Source organism: Rhinatrema bivittatum, chromosome 12 (genome assembly GCF_901001135.1).
Source record: "Rhinatrema bivittatum chromosome 12, aRhiBiv1.1, whole genome shotgun sequence".
Classification (NCBI taxonomy): Eukaryota; Metazoa; Chordata; class Amphibia; order Gymnophiona; family Rhinatrematidae; genus Rhinatrema; species Rhinatrema bivittatum.
In genome coordinates, this window is record NC_042626.1 from 12,924,667 (window position 1) to 12,945,603 (window position 20,937).

At 47.6% G+C, this 20,937-nt stretch overlaps 1 protein-coding gene across 7 annotated transcripts in view; it reads right to left on the reverse strand.

The window, feature by feature from the left end:
• BRPF3 (bromodomain and PHD finger containing 3) overlaps window positions 1-20,937 on the reverse strand; it is a 76,617-nt gene that overhangs the window by 10,937 nt on the left and 44,743 nt on the right. For 3 of the 7 annotated variants that reach the window (XM_029572927.1, XM_029572930.1, XM_029572932.1), the window contains exons 7-9: window positions 18,683-18,955; window positions 4,353-4,847; window positions 2,540-2,633 (exon numbers count right to left, since the gene is read on the reverse strand). In XM_029572927.1, coding sequence (XP_029428787.1) covers window positions 2,540-2,633; window positions 4,353-4,847; window positions 18,683-18,955 — 862 coding nt within the window. The remainder of the gene's footprint in view (window positions 1-2,539; window positions 2,634-4,352; window positions 4,848-18,682; window positions 18,956-20,937) is intronic. The other 4 variants (XM_029572928.1, XM_029572931.1, XM_029572929.1 and 1 more) reach the window with 3 other exon arrangements.

Below are 20,937 nucleotides of genomic sequence, written 5' to 3' on the forward strand. Positions count from 1 at the left end.
TCGGTGAGATCCAGAGATGCCAGAACTTCCCCCCCCGTCGCACTGATGCAATGATGGAACTTAGTGTTTCCATACGGAAGCGAGGAATCCACAGGCATTTGTTGACTCGCCTGAGGTCTAGAATGAGGCGAAAGGTTCCTTCTTTTTTGGGTACCACGAAATAAATGGAGTACCGGCCCTTTCGAATCTCCTCAGAAGGCACCGGCACAATGGCTCTGAGGTCGAGAAGCCGCTGTAGAGTGTCTTGTACCGCTCTGCGCTTTGGTGCCTGACCGCAAGGAGATACCAGGAACCGCTGGTGGGGCATACGTGCAAAATATAATGCGTAACCGTGTCTTATCACAGAAAGGACTCACTGATCCAACGTTATTTTGGCCAACTCCTCATAGAACAGAGTCAGTCTGCCGCCCACCACTGGGACCGAGGAATGAGCCGGCTGCCCATCATTGCGAGGTCTTTCCACCGGGCGTGCCCTGGCTGGAGCCAGGCCTACCAAAATGCCGCCCCTGAAATGACAGAGTGTAGGACTGCTGCTTGCTGGCATTGTGACGAAAGGAAGAAACCGATCCCCGAGAAGTCCGGGGCCTCCGACCTCCGTGAAAATGAGACCTGGAGGGAAAAGCTCGTCTAGACTTCGGCTTATCCTCTGGCAGACGATGCACCTTATTCTCGCCCAAGGACTGGACCAGGTCCTCCAGTTCCTTGCCAAAGAGCAGCTTGCCTTTAAATGGCAGGCAGCCCAGTTACGTAACTACAAAAGACGTCATGCGGACACAGCCGACATCATTGTCCTGGCTGATGTGCGAAGCAAATCGTAAAAACCATCCGCACTGTAGGCAATGACGGCCTCCAGACGCCCCGCCTGTAGAGCTTCTTCCTGGGATAATGACTCGTTGGCAAGGAGCTGCTGCACCCACCGCAGACCTGCTCACAATGAAAAATTACTATACATCGCTGCCCGGATCCCCAGGGCAGAGACTTCAAAAATCTTTTTAAGCTGAATTTCCAGCTTACGATCCTGCAGGTCCCTTCAGGGCTGTTCCCCCGTGACTGGAATGGTGGTCTTCTTCGTGACTGCAGCCACAGCTGCATCCACTTTAGGAACCCTCAATAGCTCCAAGGCCTCCTCGGGTAGGGGATAGAGCTTATCCATTGCCTTCGCCACCTTAAGGCCCAAGTACAGAGTGTCTCACTCCTTAAAAAGTAAATCCGTGGCTGAAAAATGGAAGGGGAAAGACGAAGGAGGCCCCCATAGACCAAACACCACAGGGTCCGTAGCTCCCTAGAAGAGACTCCTCCTGAGGAAGCTGAATTCCTAGCTCCCCCAAGATAGCAGGGATAAGGGGTCCCAGTTCATCTCTGTGAAAAAGACAGACCACCTTTGGATCATCCCCATCCGCCCCATGGACCCCCCTTAGACCTCCTTGTTGTCGCTCGGCCTCTCCCTCCACCCCCCCTCGGGGGCTGAGAAGGCAACTCCCGATCGTCTTGGTCCTCCAAGTCTGAGGAAGAATCGGGGTCAGCCACCGGGGTTCTTAAGGGCTTAGGCTGCTGGCCAGACGAGGAACCCGTGTCCTGAGGGGCCCGAGCCTGCTTCGGAGGCCGGGGCTGGGAGTCCAAGAGGAGAGGCCTCTTCTTACTCGGCTTAAAAGCCTTATGCATGAACAGAATAAAATCAGAGGAAAATGAAGACTCCGATGAAGTATCATCCGTGTCCCCTGCAGCAGTATCTTCTGCATTAGGCTTGCCACTATCCGCAGGCCTGTCTCCCCCGCGCTGAGGGGACAAACTCGGAGGAAGGTCCTCCTCCCCCGGCGCTGCCGACCGGCCCCAAGGGAGGCAAAATGGTGCCCGCAGCTGGAGCTGCTGACCTCAAGGGACCTAAAATAGCACCCGTTCCTGCACTGCTCGGGAACGGACCAGGGATCGCGGCCAGCAGCTCCCCAAAGGCGCCCATCATGGTCTGGACCCGGAGGACAACCCCTTTCGGGGTCGCAGGGGCACCCTTGCCCCCGGACACAAGTGGCGCATAGGCTGTCCTGCGACAGACGTGCTCGTGCCGTGCCGCAGGCCCGACACGTGGCATGGGAGCAGAACAAAACTACTCCATGCCCCTCGAAAACGTGGCGAAACAGCACCAAAGCACCCCCCCCCCCCCCCCCGCAATCGGAAAGGCCCCGGGAATCGAGTAGCACTAAAAATAAAAAATGACACTTTTTTTTTTTTTTTTAAAGAAGTACCTGTCCCTAGCTTTTTTTTTAAACTTTTGCCTAACTCTAACCTAACCCTAAGCTAGGCCCTAACTCAGACTGTAGGTTTTCCACCTCCTCCACCTGCTGGAGACAGAAGAATACTGCCAGACTGTAGGTGGCACCAGCCTATATAAGGTGGAGTTTTTGTTGCTAAACCTCTGTCTCCATCTGCTAGGGGGGGGGGGGCAAAACCCAGGAGTCTGGACTGATCCGGGTAAGTACAGGGAATGTCTATTTAGTACATTAGGTGCGCTCTCTGGATAAAATTGCAGCCAAACTGTTCTCACCTGCAGTTGTCAAACACTGGCCCGCTGCTGAGGCCAGAGCTGCACTCAGAATCTGACCAGCTCTCCATATGCTTGCCATAGCCATTGGTCACTCCTGCAGGGGAGACACAGAAAGAGGAGATAAGCTGGGCTACAAACACACTTCTCCAGAGCCAAATGCACAGAAGTGCTTTTAATTAGTAATCAGAATATGTGAAAAAGCAGGAAAACAAATAAGAGATCTCATGTTTATAGAAAATAAGCGCTTTAAACCCCCTCGATGTGATACTGACGTTTGATGGCACCTTGGCTTGCCACTTCCTGTCAGTTCTTCTCTGGAACTCTATGTACATTGATCACTTTGAGCCTTATTATTAAATGTGTTCTTTTTTATTCAGCTGAATTAACAGAGCTCACAGAAAGTGATGCTACATAGAGGGTCCAGGGCAAGCCAAAACTTCAAGGAAGAATCATATAGAGGGTAGAAAAGCAGCAGTATAAACATATTATTTCACACAGATGAGGTTTGCTTTCTGGTCCACCAATTTCAAAAGATGAAATAAATCTTTTTTAAATGCATCTTAATTAGAGGATTTAAATAGCACTTCTAGTTTCTGTCACTTTGAAGAGCAAATGTAAAATGTGACCTTCACGGAGAGTAAATACTGACAGGGTTATTTTGAAAAGCAGTTATTCCTTTGACAGCATCCCTGCATAATATGTTTCTCTTAATGAAGACATGCATGTTAATAGGGAATCCTTTCCAAGATGTCATTCAAAGATTTTCGACAGATCTGCTTAGTTCAGGGATGGAAAAAAAAAATCGCAGCACGTGATTGCCCAAATTTTCATGCCTGACTCCTGCTAGGCTGTGATCAGCATAATGTACTATCATGGCCCAGTGCAGGGCTCTAGAGAGCAAAACGTGTGACCTGAAGCAGAGCAGACAGAAGCAGCAAGGCTAGGCCACAGGGCTGACGCAAATGTGGGCTGCTAGGCCAAACAGAGTACTGCTGGGAGCAGCAGAGGAGAACTTCAATGGAGGAAGACAAGGGCAGCAAGAATGGAAAAAGCAGAGAAAGAGGGTGAAACTAGATGAGGCTTGTATATGCTTAAAGCACAGTGTAGTGTGTTTATTCTAATTAAGATGTTATGGCACGGATAGCTGTTTTTAATGGGTGGGAGGACTGTAATATAAGAATAGGGTATGGTCCTTTAACACTGTATTTTGTATATATATTGAGGACTTTATTATAACTGTGTTGAAGTGTTAACGAGACTGTGGGATATCAAATGGAAAAATAAAAATAATGATGAGGGAAGTAAAACAAAAACGGGAAACATTTAAAAAATACCCCTGCATTCCTACATAAATGAGAAAAATAACCTAGAAAAAGACCCAGAGTATACAGAAAAGCAAAAATAAAAGTTCCTCAAAATTTATAAACTGTAAAGAAAAAATGTTCTCTGACTCCTTAAAGTTTTGGCAGGTGTTTAACTTTTCTAGATATTTTTCCAGCCTTGATTAACCTTGTTTCTTTGCAGTCCACTACGGAGGTGCGAGATGTAAGAGATGCATGTTTTTAAAGAAAGTGGCACTTCCTCTAAGGTTCCAGATCAGATAAGAGTTTATATACAAGTTGTTTTTCATTAGATACTAAAAGCCAAAGCTTACTAGAATGAGAACACTACAGGAGGTAAAGTAAAATATGGACAGTTAATAGAATAAAAGCTCTTTGCTGTCAAGATTGGGAAAAAAAAAAAGGCTTGTTCAAGAATTTCCTGACTATAACTGCTTTGTGAATGTTTCCAGTTAAAACCTTCCAAAAATCACCTGAGTCTCCTGACTGCCTGGGTGACTTTTCCCCATCGCTGTCACTGCAACTCCCGCTCTGGGGACGCTTCCGCGTTTGTTGCTCGCCCTCTGCGTTGGATAGGGACAGCTGGCCATGATCCTCCCCATTCTCCAATGGGCAGTCCAGGTTCCTCTGCAACTTCACCCCATTCCTGGTCTTTTTAAAAAGGACAGATGTGCGCCTGCCCACACCACTGAAAGGAGGGCCAGAGTCAGTATCCGCAGCCTGAAGAGCTAGTCCATTGAAACCGCCATCACTCAGCAGCCGCTGAAAGGCGTGGCTTCCCCGCTGCAGCACCTTCTTGTCGAAAAGCTCGCTGTCCGATTTCAGGCGCTTCTGCAGGCGGTTTGGCAGTCTGCTTTCACTGATGGGCTTTAGGGTCGGAGGGTCCTGGTCGGGATCCAGATCTGAAAGGGAGGGGGCGGGTCCTGTTGGTTCCAGCATGGGGGGCATGGGTGGCTTTGTATCATCTGCTAAAGACAAAGGAGGTAATTTTCAAAGGAGTTACGCGTGTAAATGTAACATACTATCGTAGCAATTTTCAAAAGCCCATTTACGCGCTGAAACTGCACTTATGTGCATAAAACCTATTGATAATTCAATAGTATATATTGTAGCAATTTTCAAATGCCCACTTACACACGTAAAATGCATTTACACGTGTAAAACCCAGTTTTAAGCATGTAAATCCTTTTGAAAATTACCCTCTATGTGAACATGTTTGACAAATTGAAAATGGAAATCAAATCAAATCAGATTTCAGTAGGTGTTGCGCAGAGCTCTAGCTGCCCTCTCACAGTGCATTTTCCACAATGCAATGAGAATCATTTGTAAACATTACCAGGCTGTTAATACATCCAGTCCAAACTCAGCCCTATTTCTTCAGAAATCAAAAGAATTTTCCATCTGTCAATTTTCCTTTTATTAACTCTGGGTTTCTAATATTTTGTAGTTTAAAAAAAATACAGCTTAAAGAATATGCTTCTTAGGTATTAGGAAACTGCACGTTTTGAAATAATTGCTAATTAAAAAAAAATAAATTATAGGGGATTTCCCCCTTAGATTGCTTTAAATTGCTTGCTGGCTACAAGTGTCCTAGATTTGCACACCAGTAATCTGGTGACCTTAACAGAAGCAGGACCGGCATATCCCGTGGTTGGGTCCTGCTGTCACAAAGTCTGAAATTTTCAAAAGGAAAAGGTCTTCTTACTTGCTAATTTTTGTTCCTGGAATACCAGATCAGTCCAGACAAGTAGGTTTTGCATCCCTACCAGCAGATGGAGGCAGAGAATAAAAACCTTTCAGGCACTGCTACGTAACCGAGAGTGCAACCTGCAGTCTCTCAGCACTGACCTGTGCCCAAGTCAACGTAGAGGAAAAACTTTGCAACTCAAACAAACTTTCTCTTCTAGGGAGAACAGAGAATCCAGGGTTGGATCTCCCTGAACTGAAGCCCTTTCATCCAAAAAGGAATTGAAAAGAGTTTAGCGCCAAATGGGTCAACATATTTACATGTAGAATGCTCTGAATTAGACCCTAATTGCAGCTACCACAGTCTTTTGGATCCAAGCGGACAGGCCTCTGGACTGATCTGTAGTATTCCAGGAACAAAAATTAACAGGCAAGAACCAATTTTCCTTTCCTATTCATACCCCAGATCAGTCCAGACAAGTTAGATGTACCCAAGCTCCCCTACACTGTGCGGGAACCCAAAAGACTGGCTCGCAATACACTTTCACCAAACATCGCGTCTTCCTGTGCCTGGACATCCAATCTGTAATGTCTGGTGAAGTGTGAAGGGAAGACCATGTTGCGACCCTACATATCTCTTGAGGCAAAACCAAATGACACTCTGCCTAGGAGGCCGCTTGCACCCTAGTAGAATGTGTTCACAACCCTTCTGGGGCCGCTAGACCCTTACAGAAATAGGCCGAAAAAATAGTCTCCTTTAGCCAATAAGAAATTGTGGCTTTAGATGCCTTACATCCTTTCTTTGCTCCACTGAACAAAATGAGATGATCTGATCAACAAAAACTGTTAGTGATCTTAAGATACCACAACAGAATCAGACGAACATCCAAAAGGTAAAGTTCCCTTGCATGTGGCGCCTCCCATGACAAATTTGGAAAAGTCGAAAGCTCTGCCATCTGGTTCACATGAAAAGAGGAGACAACCTTCGGTAAAAAGGAGGGAACCGTACATAGCGTCACACCATTGTCTGCAATCCGCAGGAAAGGATCCCTACACAATAAAGCCTGAAGTACTGAAATCCACCTGGCCGAACAAATGGTCACCAGAAAAACCATCTTTAAAGATGAGATCCTTCACCGACACTCACCGCCAAAGCTCAAATGGAGGTTCACATAGCACCCACAGAACCAGAGTTCCATTCCGGACACAACTTATGCATTGGAGGATGTAAGTGCTTGACCCCCTTCAGAAAACAAACTACATTCGGATGGGAGACCATCGACCTCCCCTGAACCTTGGTCTCTAAGGCATCCCAAGACTGCCATCTGCATGTGAAGCGAGTTATAGGCCAGTCCCTTTAACAAACCTTGTCGCAAAAAGGCCAAAATGTGAGGGATGGCTACACGTAATGGATCCAAACCCTCCTTCAAATACCAGGACTCAAACACCTTCCACACTCTGCTATACGCTAAAGACGTGGAAGGCCTACTAGTTTGAAGCAAGGTGGTAATAACTGGCTCAAAATACATTTTCAGACGCAAGCACCATCTCTCAAAAGCCAAGCCACAAGAAAAAAGTGATCCACTCGATCTGAAAAGATGGGTCCTTGCCGAAGCAACCCCAGTAGGTGAATTAACTTGAGGCCAGTCTACTGCACGATATGCCAGATCTGCAAACCACGGACAATGCGGCCACTCCAGAGGCACCAGAACCACCTTCCCTGGTTGATCCTTTATGTGCCGCAATACACAGCCTAAGAGAGGCCAAGGAGGAAACACGTACAGGAGGATCCCTCTTGGCCACGGAAGAACCAGAGCATCTATCCCCTTGGACCTGACCTCCTGTCTGCGACTGAAGAAGCGGGTTGCCTTGGCACTGTCGCACGACACCACAGGTCCAACTGGGGTCTGCCCCACCTGGCCTCTGAGGTCAACTTCCATTCCCCCGGGTCTAGCTGCTGTCTGCTGAGGAAATCTGTCTGCATGATGTCCACTCTTGCAACATGCGATGCTGCTATTCTCTTGAGATGCTGTTCTGCCCAGGCAAACAGCTCCCGCGACTCTTTGCCCCTCCCTGACGATTAATATATGCTATTGTCGCATTGTCAGAGAAAATTCTCACCATCCTTCCTCTGACCAGTGGAAGGAACGACAACAGTGCGCTGCAAACCACCCTTCTGAGACTGGACCTTCTGAGACTGTAAAATTGGGCATCTAAATGGCAGATGAAATTTAATGTGGATAAGAGCAAGGTGATGCATATAGGGAAAAATAACCCATGCTATAATTACACAATGTTAGGTTCCATATTAGGATCTACCACCCAAGAAAGAGATCTAGGTGTCATAGTGGATAACACATTGAAATCGTCGGTTCAGTGTGCTGCGGCAGTCAAAAAAGCAAACAGAATGTTGGGAATTATTAGAAAGGGAATGGTGAATAAAACAGAAAATGTCATAATGCCTCTGTATCGCTCCATGGTGAGACCGCACCTTGAATACTGTGTACAATTCTGGGCGTCGCATCTCAAAAAAGGTATAGTTGCGATGGAAAAGGTTTAGAGAAGGGCGACCAAATGAGGAAAGACCAAAGAGGTTAGGACGTTTTAGCTTGGAGAAGAGACGGCTGAGGGGGGGATATGATAGAGATGTTTAAAATCATAAGAGGTCTAGAACGGGTTAATGTGAATCAGTTATTTATTCTTTCGGATAATAGAAAGATTAGGGGGCACTCCATGAAGTTAGCATGTGGCACATTTAAAACTAATCGGAGAAAGCTCTTTTTCACTCAACGCACAATTAAACTCTGGAATTTGTTGCCAGAGGATGTGGTTAGTGCAGTTAGTGTAGCTGTGTTTAAAAAAGGATGGTTAAGTTCTTGGAGGAGAAGTCCATTACCTGCTATTAATTAAGTTGACTTAGAAAATAGCCACTGCTATTACTAGCAACAGTAGCATGAAATAGACTTAGTTTTTGGGTACTTGCCAGGTTCTTATGGCCTGGATTGGCCACTGTTGGAAACAGGATGCTAGGCTTGATGGACCCTTGGTCTGACCCAGTATGGCATGTTCTTATGTTCTTGTTTCCAGTCGATTGATGAACCAGGATGCTTCGCCAGAGACCAAAAACCCTGAGCCGTCTGCCCCTGACAGACCATCCCCCAACCCTTGACGCTGGCATCCGTGGTCACCATCACCTAGCCTGGAGCTTCGAAATCCACTCCCTTTTCCAAATTGCAATGTGACAGCCACCAAAGAGACTGGATCCGGAGTCCACCAGCAGTGGCAAAGGCCAATGATACTCCTCTGACAATGGATCCTAATAGGACAAAGGTGCTCTCTGTAGGGGATGCATATTTATTTATTTATTTATTTGTTTGTTAAATTTTTCTATACTGGTGTTTGGAAATTACAGTCACATCGGTTTACAGTAATTACATTAAATATAAAATCAAAATTCATAGGATAAATTAATAATAAAAATTCAGTACAATTAAAATGTTACACATAAAACAATATTTTAACATAAACTACTATTCTTATTACAGTATTAAAAGTAACAATAAATAAAATTAAAAGATAGTTGTAACAAACCAAATAAAAATGTAACAATCCAATTTGTCGTAGCACAGTTCAAGTGTGTGTAAATGCATGTAAAAAATTATGCCAAGTTTGCTTAGCCTATGCCATCCTTAAAAGCTTGATTAAAAAGCCATGTTTTGAGCATTTTCCTGAAATCCTTGAATTTAGTTTCTAGCCTTTGTTCTGTCGGAAACATATTCCATAGCTTGGGCCCTGCGAGAGATATTGCTCTATCTCTGACCGATGTCAGTCTGAATATGGGCAAATACCCAGGGCACCAAGTCCAGCACCTGTAAATGATCCCAGACCCTGGCACCGAGGGACGCAACAGGTGAGTCACTTGCGACTGAAGTCAAGAACACCCTGCCAAGCTGGGTATCAAAACACGGTCCCAGGTACTCCAACGACAGGGCCGGCACTAGATGACTATTTGACAGGTTTATCACCCAGTCCAGCGGTCGCAACCTCTCCATGACCCGCCAAATCAAATGATAGCATTCCTCCATTGACTTTGCTTGAATGAGCCAGTTTTCCAGATAAGGGTAAACTCAAATCCCCTCCCTTCTCACAGCCGCCGCGACCACCACCACATCACCTTCGTGAAAGTTTGCGGCACTGTTGCAAGCCTGAAAGGAAGAGCCTGAAATAGGAAGTGCTGCTCTAACACCATGATCCTCATAATCTTCCGATGCTCTGCGCGAATGGGAATATGTAAATAGGCCTCTGTCAGGTCCAATGATGCCAGAAACTCCCCTTTGTGGACCACTATCACTATTTGCAATGCTCCATGCAAAAACACGGGACCCATAATACCAAATTGACTTTCTGGAGATCTAGAATGGGCTGAAAAGTGCAGTCTTTTTTTGGGATCACGAAATAAATTGAGTACCGCCCCTGTCCCTGCTTGGCTGGTAGTACTAGAACAATTGCTTCTAGTCTTTGCAACCGAAGCAGTGTATCTTGCACTGCCTCTCACTTGCTTTGGGATGAGCAGTGAGACTCTAGGACGGCATCTCTGGGTGCGAAAATTCTAAGGCGTAAAGGTCTCTTATCACGTCTAGAACTCATTGGTCCAACGTGACCTTGATCCACTCCCCGTAAAAGCAGGCTAATCTTCCCACCACAGCTTCTACAGAAGAATGGACAGTCCTGACTTCATTGCGCAGATTTTCCTCCTCCGGCCCCCTGACCGGAAGAATCCCTGAAGGGTCTGCGAGCACCTCAAAAGAACTGCTGTCTTTGAGGTTTGCCTTTGCTCTGAACCTGAATAACTCTTGCTGGAATGAAACCTCCTCGTATCCCTAAAACGGGGATGGGACTGAAAACTCTTCTTGCCATTCTTTTTATCCTCCAGCAATCTATTCCCCTTTGACTCTCTCAGATGTTTCATCAGCTGATCCAAATCCTCCCCGAACAGAAGCTTCCCCTTAAAAAGAGGATTTCAGAGCTGAGACTTGGACCACATATCTGCTTACCAGTTCTGCAACCACAAGAGCCTGTGAGCTGCAACTATACTTCTGGCAGATGAGTGAACCAAATCATACATCACATCCACCACGCAAGGCTACCAACCGGGCTGCCTATATGGAATTGGCTGTATGGGAGGAATCCTTTTCCTGAGCTTGCTGCACCCAGCATAAACAGGCCCTCTGCAACATACTACCACATATCACGCACAAAGACTCAAAGCGAAAACCTCAAGCATTCTCTGTAACTGAATCTCCAGTTTATAATTCTGCGCATCCCTCAGTGCGGCCAAACCCGCTTCTGAGGTGGTCGTCTTTTTGGTCACTACCAAGACTGCAGTATCTACTTTGGGAAGCCCCAACAGTTCCAAGGTCTCTCTCATTAAAGGGTATAACTTTGCCATTGCCCTGCCAACCTTAAGACCCACCTCAGGAGAATCCCACTCCCGATTCACTAACGTTTTCACTTTCTAGGGGAATGGGAAAGACTTAGGTGGACCCCGCAGTCCATCCAGAAGCGGGTGCATCCCTTCATTATCCCAGTCTTCTTAAGTGATCTTACTTCCTAACTCGTCCAGGACCTGCGAAATAAGAGTTTGCAACTCCTCCTTCCTGAACAAACGGACAACCCTTGGGTCATCTCCTTCTGCTACTGGTATCTCCTCCAGGTGAGGGATGTTCTTGTCCGCATCCGGATCACCATATGGATTGCCATTCACGGGACCCTTATTCACTGGATCCTCCTGTATGTCATCCGAGTCAATGAAATCACTAGAATTGCCCTTGCCCTGTACTGAAGACTATCCAAGACCCAGGCGATGAGCAAACACCCAGATGGGGCCATCTTTTCCCTCTTGAAAAAATGATGCGGCTGCTGATCCAGGGGCTGCTTCCCCCCTGCTCTCTTACTAGGCAAATAGGCCCTATGGAGGAGCAGGATAAAATCCGCTGAAATATCTCCCAAATCCGCGGATTCCTGGGCCTGCACTCTCCCTCCTCACCCTGGTACTCCGATGTTGTTTGCACCATGGGAGAAAGTAGAGGAGAGTCCTTAGACTCCCTGGGAACAGCCTGTTTCCTACTGCATGCCTCAGAGCCATGCACTATATTCTGACTCCCTCCAGGGACCTCTGTTGTGGGCCCTGCCGATCTAGTGACTCGTTTCCTGCTGACTGCCTCCATGGAAGTTCCCTCTCCCCCAGATGAAGAGTCTTTGCAGAGCGGGGCCAAATTAAGCCGCCCAGAATGTGCACCACACGCCCTGCAGGATCCCCCGTGCTGAGAAGTCGGCATCATTAGCAATGCACATGTGATCCTCCAGCAGTGCGTGCCAAAAACTTTCTGCCACTGGCATGAGCCATCCTCCCCGAAATGCCAGCTGAAGAGGACCTATTACTCACTCTCCCCAAGGCGATATCAACTCCTGCTGAACACATATCAGCCATCCGTCCCTCCAGGTCGCTGCCTCCTGCTTCTTCTTAGTCATTTTTTTTTTTTTTAACTTTAAAGGAAAATTGGTTCTTACCTGCTAATTTTCGTTCCTGTAGTACCACAGATCAGTCCATACTCCTGCTCACCTGGTTGTACCTGAGGGATGGCCCACGAAAGTGCCTAACATCTCAGGGAGAATCTCTTCTTCTAAATTCGGTCTTCTTTCCTAACTCTAACTTATAGACTGCAGGTTTGCACCTCTACCATCTGCTGGAGACAGAGAAATACCGAGGGACTGCAGGTGGCACTCTCGGTTATGTAGCAGTGCCTAAAAGGTTTTTATTCTCTGCCTCCATCTGCTGGTAGGGATGCAAAACCCACTTGTCTGGACTGATCTGGGATATGAACAGGAACGACTGAGACAAGAGCTACAACTGGAAGAAAGGAGCTGTGTTGTACGGAGAGAGGAGCAGAATATTTAGCTCTCTAGCACACTCAAGTGATGGCCCACATTTATTACATTCCTCTATTAGAAACAGCCCAATTGGTCTAGACTACTGTGAGAATATAACAGAAAGGAAAATTAGTATCCTTACCTGATAATTTTCGTTCCTGTAGTACCATGGATCAGTCCAGACTCCTGGGTTTTGCCCCCCCTCTAGCAGATGAAGACAAGTTTAACAAACAAACTCTGCCTTATCTAGGCTGGTGCCACCTTCAGTCTGGCAGTATTACTTAATGTCAAAGCAAAATGGATTATAAAAAACCACAAACTATATATAGTAACCGAATAACTGGAAAAAATGGCTCATGTAACCCCCCAAATGGGATCAGCACCTAAGGGCTGCAGAATAACGCAACCGGTCTGCAAAAGCAAGAACTAGACATGAACACAATAGCGTGGACTCTCCAAACTGATAAGACCCTAAATAGGGTGGGACTCTGGACTGATCCATGGTACTACAGGAACGAAGATTATCAGGTAAGGATACTAATTTTCCTTTCCCTGTACATACCCGGATCAGTCCAGACTCCTGGGATGTACCAGAGCTTTATTTACTTGGGATGGGATCCGGAGAGGCACGCACGCAGTACCCCTTGCTCCGAATGTCCCTGATGCCTGAACATCCAAACGGTAATGTCTAGCAAAGGTGTGGAGCGACTTCCACGTAGCCGTTCTACAGATTTCCTCAGGCGACACCTGATGACCTTCCGCCCAGGAAGCAGCTTGAGATCGAGTAGAGTGAGCCTGAAGGCCCACAGGCAATAGCTGCCCGCTTAACAAATAAGCAGAATTTATGGCCTATTTTAACCAATGAGCTATCGTGGTTTTAGAAGCCATATTACCCCGACGAGGTCCACTCGAGTACAAAAAGACGATCTGACACCCTGAATTCATTAGTAAGTTCCAAGTAGTGGAGCAAAGTTGGTGAACATCCAACTTCCTCAATTCCTTATAATCGGGGTCCAACCGGTCTTGATCAGAGAAAGCTGGAAGCTCCACTGACTGATTCAAATGGAAAGAAGACACCACCTTGGGAAGAAAGGATGGAACCGTACGCAGGGAAACGCCCGAATTAGAAATCCTCAAAAAGGGTTCCCTATATGACAATGCTTGAAGCTCCGACAGTCGGCGAGCTGAGGCAATCACCACCAAAAAGACTACCTTCAAGGTGAGATCTTTCAAAGTCGCCCTATGCAAAGGTTCAAAAGGTGCCAAACACAAGGCTTTAAGAACCAAATTCAAATTCCAAGATGGACACTGTTCCCGCACAGGTGGTCTCAAATGCTTCACACCTCGTAAAAACTGGGAGACATCCGGATGCGCCGCTAGGCTCAGCCCATGTATGTTATCGTACAAGGAACTGATCGCGGCCACCTGTACTCGTAAGGAACTCCAGGACAAGCCCTTTGATAAACCATCCTGAAGGAAACTCAAGACGTCCGAGACTCCCGCCTGGGTAGACACAACACCCCTGGCGAGACACCAAGCATAAAAAACCTTCCAGACTCTGACATAAGACAAGGAAGTGGAGACCTTACGGGACTGCAACATTGTAGATACCACCGCATCCGAATACCCCAGGGACTTCAGACGTTTCCTCTCAAAAGCCATGCCGCTAGACAAAAGCATTCGACCTGATCGAAATAAACCGGACCCTGATGAAGAAGGTCAAGCAGATCCGGAAATCTCAGCAGACCGTCGATGGCCAGATTGATCAGATCCGCGAATCATGGACCTCTCGGCCACTCGGGAGCGACGAGAACTACCTCAGACAGATGCACTTCTATTCTGCGAAGAGTTCGGCTGATGAGTGGCCAAGGAGGAAACACATATAGTAGGACATCCACCGGCCAGGGGAGAACCAGAGCATCCACGCCTTCTGCACATGGTTCCGTGCGGCGGGCAAAGAAGTGTGGCGCCTTGGTGTTCCTGAAGGTCGCCATCAGAACCACACAGGGTGTTCCCCAACGAGCACAAATGCAATGGAAGGCTTCTTCCGCGAGCTCCCATTCTCCGGGATCTATTCAATGGCAACTGAGGAAGTCCGCTCAAACGTTGTCGACCCTGGCAATGTGGGAGGCCGCTATGCTGAACAAGTTCCGTTCCGCCCAAGAGATCAGCCACCGTGACTCCTTGTGCCTCCCTGACGGTTGATATAAGCCACTGTGGTCGCATTGTCGGAGAGGATGCGTACCAACATGCCTCGGAGAAATGGAAGAAACGCCTGCAGAGCCAACCTCACCGCTCTGGTCTCTAGACGATTGATAGACCACCGAGCCTCCTGCGAGGACCACCTGCCCTGATGTCCGCTGACAAACTGCACCCCAGCCATAAAGGCTGGCATCTGTCCAATCCGGAATTACCAAAGGCACTCCCCGCCTTAAGTTGTCTGGGTTGAGCCATCAGGCCAGACTGGAGCGAGCGTATCCCGTCGAGGCAATGGAATACGAAACTGTTCTGAAACTGGGTTCAGGCAGGAGAGTAAAGCGGATTGCAAAAGCCTCATATGAGTGAAAGACCAAGGAACTAATTCCAAAGTCGATGTCATGGAACCCAGCACCTGTAAATAATCCCAAACTATTGGAGGAGACTTGGCTAGCAAGGCCCGAACCTGACTTTGAAGTTTGATCACCCGCTCTCCCGTGAGGGATACAGTGCCTGGACGAATGTTGAACAAAGCTCCCAAAAACTCCAGGGACGGTGAGGGAGTCAGTCGACTTTTGGACAGGTTGACTACCCAACCAAGGTTTTGTAGCAACTGTAGCACCCAATGGACCGCTTCCGGACAATGCACCTCAGACTTTGCTCGGATGAACCAATCGTCCAAGTACGGGTGGACCAGATATCCTTCCTTGCGGAGCTGTGCTGCCACCACTATCATAATCTTAGTGAAAGTTCTGGGTGCCGTGGCCAGACCGAACGGAAGTGCCTGGAACTGATAGTGATGCCCCAGAATGGAGAAATGTAGAAAACGCTGCTGATCTGCTCGGATGCAGATAGGCTTCGGTGAGATCCAGAGATGCCAGAAACTCCCCTCGTCTCACCGACGCAATGACGGATCTTAGTGTTTCCATCCGGAATCGAGGAATCCGCAGACATCTGTTGACCTGCTTGAGATCTAGAATGGGTTGAAAAGTTCCTTCTTTCTTGGGGACCACGAAATAAATGGAGTACCGGCCATTTCGAAGCTCCTCCGACGGCACCGGAATGATGGCTCCGAGTTCGAGCAGCCACTGCAGAGTTTCTTGAACTGCTCTGCGCTTTGGTGCCTGGGCGCAGGGAGAGACCAGGAACCGTTGGCGGGGCATACATGCAAAATCTAATGTGTAACTGTGTCTTATCACAGAGAGGACCCACTGATCCGACGTTATTTTGGCCCACTCCTCGTAGAACAGAGTTAGTCTGCCGCCCACTACTGGGACCAAGGAATGAGCCAGCTGTCCATCATTGTGAGGTCTTTCCACCCGGCGCACCCTGACCAGAGCCAGGTCTCCCGAAACGCCACCCCTGAAAGGACGGAGTGTAGGACTGCTGTCTACTGGCATTGTGACGAAAGGAAGAAACCGATCCTCTGGAAGTCCGGGTCCGTCGACCTCCGCGAAAACGAGACCTGGAGGGGAAAGCTCCTCTCGACTTCGGCTTATCCTCCAGTAGGCGATGCCCCTTATTCTCGCCTAAGGACTGGACTAGGTCCTCCAGCTCCTTGCCGAAAAGGAGCTTACCTTTAAATGGCAAGGAACCTAGCTGAGCTTTCGAAGACACGTCCGCAGCCCAGTTCCGGAGCCACAAGAGACGCCAAGCGGACACCGCCGACACCATGGTCCTGGCAGACGTGCAAAGCAAATCATAAAAGGCATCCGCACTGTAGGCAATGACAGCCTCCAGACGCCCCACCTGTAGGGCTTCTTCCTGGGTTAAGGACTCACTGGCAAGAAGCTGCTGGACCCAACTGAGACCTGCTCGCAATGAAAAATTACTACATATCGCTGCCCGAATCACCAGGGCGGAGACTTCAAATATCTTTTTAAGCTGGACTTCCAGCTTACGATCCTGAGGGTCCTTCAGGGCTGTGCCCCCTGTAACCGGAATGGTGGTCTTCTTCGTGACTGCCGTCACAGCTGAATCCACCTTAGGAAGCCTCAAAAGTTCCAAGGCCTCCTCAGGTAAGGGATAAAGCTTATCCATGGCTTTAGCCACCTTCAGTAACAAGTCCGGAGTGACCCACTCCTTAAAAAGTAAGTCCGTGGCTGAAAAATGGAAAGGGAAGGATGTAGGAGGCCCCCGGAGCCCCAACACCACAGGGTCCGTAGAGCCGAGTCGAGACTCCTCTTGAGGGAGCTGAATGCCTAGCTCCCCCAGAATAGCAGGTATAAGAGGTCATAGCTCATCCCTGTAAAAAAGCCGGACCACCTTTGGATCATCACCATCTGGCCCGTGGGCTCCACGTAGTCCTCCCTGTGGCCTCCAGAGTCTCCCTCCACCCCCCTCAGGGGATGAGAGGGCAAGTCCCTGTTGTCCTTATCCTCTGATTCCGAAGACGAATCGGAATCAGTCACTGGGGTTCTTAAGGGCTTCGGCCGCTGCTCTAGCAAGGAATTCGCTTCCTGCGGAGCCCGAGCCCGCTTAGGAGGCCGGGGCTGGGAGTCCGGAATGAGAGGCCTCTTCTTTGCCGCCTTGTGGGCCTTAAAGGCCTTATGCATGAGAAGAACAAAATCTGAAGAGAACAACGAATCCGAAGATGTGTCATCCCCCTTCCCCACAGCCGCATCTGCAGGCTGAAATCTGTTCTCCTCCGCGCCCGTCCCCCTCAGGGACTCTGCGCTGCGGGGACAAACTGGGAGGAACAGCCTCCTCTCCATGCACAGCCTGCGCTGCAGACAACATAGGCGCGAAAGGAGGCAAAATGGCGCCTACCGACGGAGCTGCTGACCTCGGGGAACCCAAAATGGCGTCCGGACACATACTGCTGAGGAACGGAGCTGGAATTGTCCCCGGCAGCTCTCCAAACGTGCCCATCACCGTCTGGACCCGAAGTACTACCCCCTTCGGGGCTGCCAAGGTGCCCTCGCCCCCGGAGACACACGTGGTGCACAAGCTGTCTCTGGATAGCCCCGCACGCCGTAGGCCCGACGTGGCATGGAGGCCTAACAAAACAACCCCCCGCTCCCCGAAAACACGGCGAAAAAAACACCCCATCGTGATTGGGGAAACCCCGGAGAACAGGCGCGCAAAAATAAAAAAGGACGGTAAAACTTTTTTTTTTTTTTTTAAAGTACCTGTCCGGCGCCTCTGGGTCCTGAACCTACTCGGGGGAGTGAGCCGGGATCCCCGGTATCACCTCCAGTAGTATAAGTGTTGTTGGTTGGGTCCTCAACCCCCAACAGATACAGCCTCTGGAACCAGGGAGGATGGTCCCCTCAGAACCTCACAACCCCCTGGGAGGCAGGAGACCCCGACCTGCAGGAACACACTGCGGTCTGTCTCCTTAGAATAAAAACCTGTCCCTGACTATATATATATATATATATATATATATATTTTTTTTTTTTTTTTTAATTACTTTTGCCTAACTCTAACTGCACAGCTAGGCCCTAACTCAGACTGTAGGTTTGGCACTTCCTCCACCTGCTGGAGACAGAAGAATACTGCCAGACTGTAGGTGGCACCAGCCTAGATAAGGCAGAGTTGTTTGTTAAACTTCTGTCTCCATCTGCAAGAGGGGGGGGGGCAAAACCCAGAAGTCTGGACTGATCCGGGTACGTCCAGGGAATATAAAGTTCACATCAGGTTTTGAAAGTATCCCTGACCTACATTTTGGATTGAGGCTTGGGACGTGCCCAAAACAACACTTTACAGTCAAACCATTCCAATTAAAAAAAACAGAACCTACATAAAAATTACACACAGACTATGATATACATGAGCTTCTGACTCTTTTTCAAATGCAGTAACTACCTGTGTAGTTTTGAAGACTCTCACATCTTTGGATAATTCTTATGTTGATCTAAGTTGCAAAGAATCCAGTCTTCTGCAGAACTAATATAACCTCTAAATCTCTTTACTGAAAAAAAAAAAAAATAAAAAAATCTTCTTGCGCAAGATAAGCTCTGATCCCTGCAGGGATTCTGCCTCTCACCTTTCTCAGCTTCCTCGTCCTGTTCACCTGCCTGCACTTTCTCCAAGCCCTCTCCCAGCCGCAGTGGGGCCTCTCCATTTGTCAGTGGTTTGCTCTGCTGCTGTGCCATTTTTTGTCGAAGATTGTTGATCTCGCGCCTCAGCAGTCGGATACGGCGGGTCCGGGCACCACTTGACCGCATAGTGCTCACCATGTCCAGCTTCTCCAGTAGCTCCTTCAACTGCACCTCTGGGGAAAGATGGGCACGGTTCTCAGGCACCAAGATGTTATCCACTACAGAGAGAAGCAAGACGACTCCATGAGGCCTGTGCCATACAGAGACCCAAACACTTGAAACATTTGATTTGGGGACAAAATAAAGAATGTAATCAATCTCCAATGTAAATAAAATGCACTGGAGTCAACAAACTTTATGATGGGAGAATGCAGACTGGCCAAACCCTGATCACTGGTAGCAGCTTTTAATAAAAAAAAAAAAAAAAGGTGTGAGAATGGTTCCTTTTTTACATCCTCCTGATTTTTCTTGTACAGCAGTAACTTCTGTATTATAGGGTTTGGCTTTATTTTGGCCAGAAATACCATCCATTGCCTATTACTAGTCATTAGTCTCAAATAAATGCTAGGCAATAAACATTTAGGGGGTAATTTTCAAACACGTTTTCACATATGAAGTTAAGTTGCTTACCTGTAACAGGTGTTCTCCATAGTCAACAGGATAAAATAACCATAAAAGTGAGCAACATCATCCAATAGCACCAAGATAGAAAAGCTCGCTCAGAACTCAGAAAACCTTTGAGCGTGCAGACTTTCTTGCAAAGCTGCCTGCCACGCAAGTCTCCTCAGTCTTAAGAGCATACTGAGCTTCAACTCTAAAGGGGGAGTAGGAGGGCTTGTGAAGCTGATTTAATTGTTACAGATCAACAACTTAACTTTCTCCATGGATAAGCAGGATAAGCTCAGCCACAAAAATGAGCACTCTCAACTAAATGAGCTTAAAAAAAAATATATATATGCATAACTGTTTAAGTACGCCAGAACATACACAGAGCACAAATATACCACTCAGTTCAAAGTATACATCTGCGTAAAATACAATATATACACGATGATCAATATCGGCTATTGTGAATTATAAAATTTCCAGTATGGATCTCAAATCTTATCATACAGCTTAACATTATCACGTAACATAAAAAGTCAACTTCTCAAGTAAGGCCATCAAGTGAGTCAGATTTCCAATTCTCCAAAGTCGGCACTGTTTTCTATTTCCAGTGTATGGTGAAACGAGCAGCATGTAACAGTTGTTGCATCAACAATCGTTGATATTTATCAAACCGTTGATCCCACCACATCCCCAGGAGGTACAACCCTGAGTTTATGGAGAGAGAGCAGCCAATAAGACGCCCCACCTTCTGCCAAAATCCCACCATACATGCAGGTAAAAGCCATGCTCACCATGGCCTCACCAACACAAACGGGAGGCTGAGGCTGAAAACTTGGAGGAAAATAAGGGGCATTGATAAATATGCATAATAAGTGGACCATTCTGACCTGTAGTTCCTGAAGTAGCCTGTGTACTGGAACTGCAACTACCTACCTAGTTAAGAGAATGTATTTATATGAAGCAAAGATATATTCTCTAGGTTATGATTCTTTCTGCAATTTGGAAGAATTTAGTTTGCCATCTTCTGCACAAAGTTAGCATATCTGCTGAGGGGAAGGATCAGATGGAAGACCTGTAGACTGTTCGCCTTCTGACAAACAGAGCGAAGCACTGGAAAGAACTGAGCCTTCTTTCCACATTTTCCTTAGAAGGGATATCTTACATTGGAACAGGAGGAATTGCCAAAGAGGAATCATCCAATTTGTATTTTCACTGAGGTCTGTTCTCCTTTTGGCAAACCTTTTGTTAGAGTATTTCCAGTCTTTTTGGACTACTAAATGCCAAAGGAAATATATGAACGCTGATGAGGCACCAGTGCCAATTCTAATTGATTGCACCAGCTTACTGTGTGTGCCGAATAGAGACTTAGTTGACAGCGACCACTCCCGTACTGATCTTCTTTCTGTGCTACATGCCTCAGAGGACTTTTCATGTTTTACTGTGCTGTTGATCCTTGGCAAAGCATAGCAGCTGCCTTTCTCTTTGTCCGTGCCAGTTCCCTCTGGTGCCAAAGAATGTGACTTACTTCCCTTTTTACTGGCAGGGGCGCTGCATTTGCACAGAGACTGTGCAGAGTCATGGCTCAGAGCAT